This window comes from Capsicum annuum, unplaced genomic scaffold (genome assembly GCF_002878395.1).
Source record: "Capsicum annuum cultivar UCD-10X-F1 unplaced genomic scaffold, UCD10Xv1.1 ctg1491, whole genome shotgun sequence".
In the NCBI taxonomy this organism is placed as follows: domain Eukaryota; kingdom Viridiplantae; phylum Streptophyta; class Magnoliopsida; order Solanales; family Solanaceae; genus Capsicum; species Capsicum annuum.
The window spans coordinates 356889-359381 of NW_025820326.1; the positions used below are offsets into that span (position 1 = coordinate 356889).

At 36.1% G+C, this 2493-nt stretch overlaps 1 protein-coding gene across 1 annotated transcript; it reads right to left on the reverse strand.

The window, feature by feature from the left end:
- Positions 1-718: 718 nt before the first annotated feature.
- On the reverse strand, positions 719-2266 carry LOC107855006 (inactive protein RESTRICTED TEV MOVEMENT 2). The gene is made up of 2 exons (XM_016699985.2): positions 2089-2266; positions 719-1470 (listed from the first exon to the last, which is right to left on the reverse strand). Exons 1-2 carry the CDS (start codon positions 2201-2203, stop codon positions 845-847), a joined length of 741 nt encoding a protein of 246 aa, XP_016555471.1. The 5' UTR covers positions 2204-2266; the 3' UTR covers positions 719-844.
- Between the last annotated feature and the right edge of the window lie 227 nt (positions 2267-2493).

Below are 2493 nucleotides of genomic sequence, written 5' to 3' on the forward strand. Positions count from 1 at the left end.
CCTAGAGTTAGGCAATTGTTCAAGCTAGCGTTAGCTTGGTGTGACTAGTTAAAGTCTGGAGCTTGTGGCAGTAGAGGTACTGATTGGTCTTCTTGTAATAGAGTTATTGCTAGGAGACAAAGGATTATGAGGTTAATCCTTGGAGTTTGTATTCAAGAAGTTGCTTGGATATAGTAAAGCTTAGAAATCTTGGAGGTAGGTCGTGGTTTTTCTCCCTTGAGCAAGGCGTTTCCACGTAAAATCCTTGTGTCTGCTATTTACTTTATTCTTGCACTCCTTATCTTATATCTCTCCTAGTTCTTATTGTGTGAATTGATCTGGGAACATGTTCTAGAGGTGAGGAGCAACCCACTGCAATCCCTCACCCCTCAACTATCAATTTTGCCTTTTTCTACCTGAATTATCACCATCATTCAGGTAAGAAAGGGAACAAATGATAGTTGAGGTGTGTTATAATACATAAATGGCTACAATTCAGGTTGGAGAAGGGAACGATTGATAGTTGGGGCGTGAAACTCAGAAAAAAAGTGATAGTTTAGTTATGTTTTTGACCGTTATCTTAATGAAAAATGACAATCCGTAAATAATCTGTTGTTAGGTAGCTGCTTGATAATGCAAGTAGAGGTGGGTGCAGTCTATATACAATGGGTCCAAATGATGCAGACCTTTAGTGAGCACGCGTGAAATGAAGATCATTCAACCTCATTAGCACTTGTGATTTGTTCAAATGATGGTTTTATGATTGATAACAAATTGGTTGATTACATTTTAGAAATGAAAATGGGATCCTTTGTTAGTTAATTCTATTCACAATCATAGCAGGGAGGAAATGCAAAGAATAGTCTCATTCTTCAGCTTCATTGGCAGACTTCATCACGTTGGCGACATAGAGCCCAATGCCAAGAACTGAAAGAGCAACAAGAGTCAATTTGATCACTTTCCTTGGCTTCTTCAGGTTTGCAGCCAAATAATTACTGGTATTTCCGGTCGTAATATCATCTGTCTCATCATCAGTCGATTCACTTTCGGATTCACTGGATGAACTACTACTTGAACTACTTTTATCTGCTGGTAATTTATTTTCCGCAACACTTTTAGCTTCTGTTTGCTCTCCTATTTTAGGACTAGCTTTCTTTGGTTCTTCTTTTGCAGGAGTATTAATATCAGCATTGTCTTGTTTACTAAATTCGTCTCGTAAACTGGTCTTCTGTCTTTTAGCTGCAGGAGTATTTTCAGCTCCTCTGGCTGCCAATTCCTTATCTTTATTCGCTAGTGAAGCTATCTTTGGCTGTTGAACACGAAGAATGTCATTTTCAAACTTTGCGCTGATTTTGCTTTTGTCACAATTTTCTGCAACAGGAAATTCCTTGTGAAACCTCTGCCATTTATTCTGCCCAATTGGCCGTTGTCCGCTGATCTTCAGAATTCCTGTACTGGTCAGTATAACCTTCATCTGTTCCTTCTTGAAACCTGTATATTCTCAATGTTGATTAGTATGTAATTGTTAACATTATGCCACATCAGTTGAGAGAATAAGCTACTGTCTCCTTATATACCGTTTTGGACAATATCTTTATTTCATGAGTTAGCTTTTCAGGTTGAGTTAGGTTAAATGTTCATCTTCTTTAAAATAATCGTATATGAATCAACACATTCCACAATATAGAAGATAATCTCTAAGCTAAGGTTAGCCATGAAATTTATGAAGAACGTAACAACAATTGTGCATGATGTAAACGCATGATTTCTCAATTATCTCAAGTAACATAAGTCGTGAAAATAATTTACTTTGAGTAAAGCAAGTTTAAATATCCTCTCGGGTGCATACATTGCCTTTTAAATCCTAGATCCGTCTATGATTCACTCCCCCATCCAAAAAAAAAAAAACCAAGTGCATGTATTGCATGCAACATTTTGGTTGGAGGCCAAATATAAAGTGATGGTGAATCCAAAATTTAGAGTCAAATGAATCCTGCTCTTTATATATATGCCTGTTTTTCCTCACACGCGCGCACAATAGATTCTAACAAATCCACGTCTAGTAGAGGAGAAAACCAGATAATCAAATAATAGGTAGAATAAAAGCACCTGCAAGATTAAGGTGAATTGTGTCACAATGTTCTTCCTTAACCAGCTTTGATGATGGCACAAAATCTTCATATACTTGAGTTGGTGTAGCAACTACAGCTCCTTTTGAATTCATTTTCTATGTTTCTTTGCTAATTCTGTAATCGTTTCTTTAAGGTTTTAATTTCTTCTTGTTGATGGAAAGGATTTAAGTTTGTTGTGTATATATACACTTGGAAAAAATTCACAAGAAAACTTTCTTGATATGCTTTTTATGTTTTCTTTCAAGATACATATTCCTTAGCTAATTTCCATTACTTTGTCTACAAACCTTTTCTTTAAGCTACAAGGTTGTCTTGTACAATAAAAAACCTGAGAAGAACTCTTAAATAGGGAACCTGAAAGTTCAGAAACAAAGTTTTGACT